Source organism: Anarhichas minor, unplaced genomic scaffold, assembly GCF_050575085.1.
Source record: "Anarhichas minor isolate MPS153535 unplaced genomic scaffold, ASM5057508v1 ptg000002l, whole genome shotgun sequence".
Lineage (NCBI taxonomy): Eukaryota > Metazoa > Chordata > Actinopteri > Perciformes > Anarhichadidae > Anarhichas > Anarhichas minor.
In genome coordinates, this window is record NW_027466448.1 from 9,852,771 (window position 1) to 9,854,771 (window position 2,001).

The 2,001-nt window shown below is 44.6% G+C and overlaps 1 protein-coding gene across 1 annotated transcript; it reads left to right on the forward strand.

Moving 5' to 3' along the window:
- Positions 1–42: 42 nt before the first annotated feature.
- rln1 (relaxin 1) lies at positions 43–1,326 on the forward strand. The gene is made up of 2 exons (XM_076089837.1): positions 43–473; positions 967–1,326. Exons 1-2 carry the CDS (start codon positions 281–283, stop codon positions 1,314–1,316), a joined length of 543 nt encoding a protein of 180 aa, XP_075945952.1. The 5' UTR covers positions 43–280; the 3' UTR covers positions 1,317–1,326.
- The last annotated feature ends 675 nt before the right edge of the window (positions 1,327–2,001 follow it).

The window sequence follows — 2,001 nt, forward strand, 5'->3', positions numbered from 1 at the left end:
ACGTGTGAGGGAGGGGGGAGGGAGGGGGGTTGGATGCATAGGTTGATGAGTGAACCAGTGACTAGGTTTACAGAGAGAACAAAAAGAGGAAACCAGAGCCTGCTCTGCAACACAACACTTACAACTTCAGCATTTGGCTGCGACATAACTCTTCTAACAGAAAGAAAACAACAAGGAAACAAACAGGATTGGAAACTCTGTCCAGATCTGAGGTGGAGCTCATCTTGACCCTCCTGTGCAGCGCAAACCAGCCAACTCGTTCTGTTAGTTTCGAGTGAAAATGCTCTGGTTGACTCTCGCCGTGGCTGTGGTGTGTGTCGGTGGCATCTGCAACTGTGGGAAGGCGGACCTGATGGACAGGTTGATCCTACCGAGGGACTACGGCGTGAAACTGTGCGGGAGAGAGTTCATCCGAGCGGTCATTTTCACCTGCGGCGGCTCCCGGTGGAGACGATCCACGGAGGGGGACAAAGGTGAGTCAACATTACTGCCTTTTCACTAATTGCTTAATTTGTGCACAAAAATTGGTCAAGTGTATGTATTTCTAAAAAAAAAAAAAAATATCAGCAATCAACTGATATTGAACAGGCTGTGTTGAAACATGTCTTTAAACTCTGCGAAATGTATTTCTAATTTGCGAGCACGTTACTGTAGATGGTGAGTTATTACACATCAAAAGGTAATCAGCCCTTTGATTACCCCCCCCCACCACACACTTCAGTTAGGCAGCTGATTGACAGAGCCTTGTATTTCAGCACCATGGTCAGCTCATGTTCATTGGTAATTGCACAAACCCTTTTCGTGAGTAATAACTATTATTTCAGTGTCCTCCGAAAAGCACCTTTTTCTAAACATGTTCTGATCATTGAATATATTTTTACAATGACTGAAGGTGCATTTGAAAAATGATGGACTGTAATCTTTATATTCAACTCATGTTATTATTTATCTGTCCTTTTTCTCCAGATCCCCTCAGGTGGAGTTCCCTCAGTGACGTGACAGTGGAGGACAACCAGCACACCTGGCAGTCCGGCCCAGAGCTCACAGCAGACGGTCTTTCTCCTCTCAGAGTCGGCCACGCTCACTCCCTGGCAGACCTCCTGGCTCTATACGGGGCCAGAGGGGACCGGCAGCAGCAGCCGTCGCTGACTGACTTGGCCCTTCGGTCGTCCACAGTTTTAGGCGAGCGAGACGGGAGCCGAGCAGCAGCTGACGGGCCCATACACAGCAAGATGAAGAGGAACTTTTCTCTGGGTGTGGCGGGAAAGTGCTGTAACCACGGCTGCAGCAAGAATGATATCGGACGCTTGTGTTGAGGCAGGGAGGAGTGGGGGGGTAGGAGGAGGAGGAGGGATGGGGGATGGGGGGAGGGACGTAGGAGGAGAGTTCACATCTGCTCTTTAATAGGCTAGAAGTAGCCTCAAATTTTCTTTATTCCCTTTACTTGATATTTTGTTTTAAAAAATAAATCATGTTCTGTATGTACGGTATTATCACTCTTTCAGCGTCATTGAAAATAAATTTTAAATGCTGTGTTAATATGAAATGTCGAGCCGTGTCATGTGTTGTCTCCCACACTTGTTTATATGCTGGATTTGGAGCACAAAACAGAATCCATATTCCACATTCGATTATTCAACGAAACTATTGTTATACCAGCAAAGGCTAATATCGCACATTAATGTCATTTAGGCTGCTGTGAACTTATTGCTGGCCTCTGTTCACAGCATTAAGTCTGCCTGATCATTTTCTGTTAACACCCCAAGGACACTACTGCAAAAGAGCAGCTTGGATTTTTTAACCCTTAATGACGCAGATAAAACAAATAAATACATTTAACCCCTTGAACAAAACCCAGAAAAGCCTATTAGCTGTTTGACTGAAGGTACAATGTAATAAAAATGTAAAAAACAAGTCGCATTTAGATTTAAAAAGTACAATTTTCATCTCCATAGTACTACAATGTGTTTGGTTTAAGAAATGTATATTACACACGTGGAA

Coding starts and splice junctions, on each gene's coding strand:
- rln1 (XM_076089837.1), top strand. CDS start 281: ATGCTCTGGTTGACTCTCGCCGTGGCTGTGGTGTGTGTCGGTGGCATC. Junction 474..966: donor ATCCACGGAGGGGGACAAAG/GTGAGTCAACAT, acceptor CTTTTTCTCCAG/ATCCCCTCAGGTGGAGTTCC.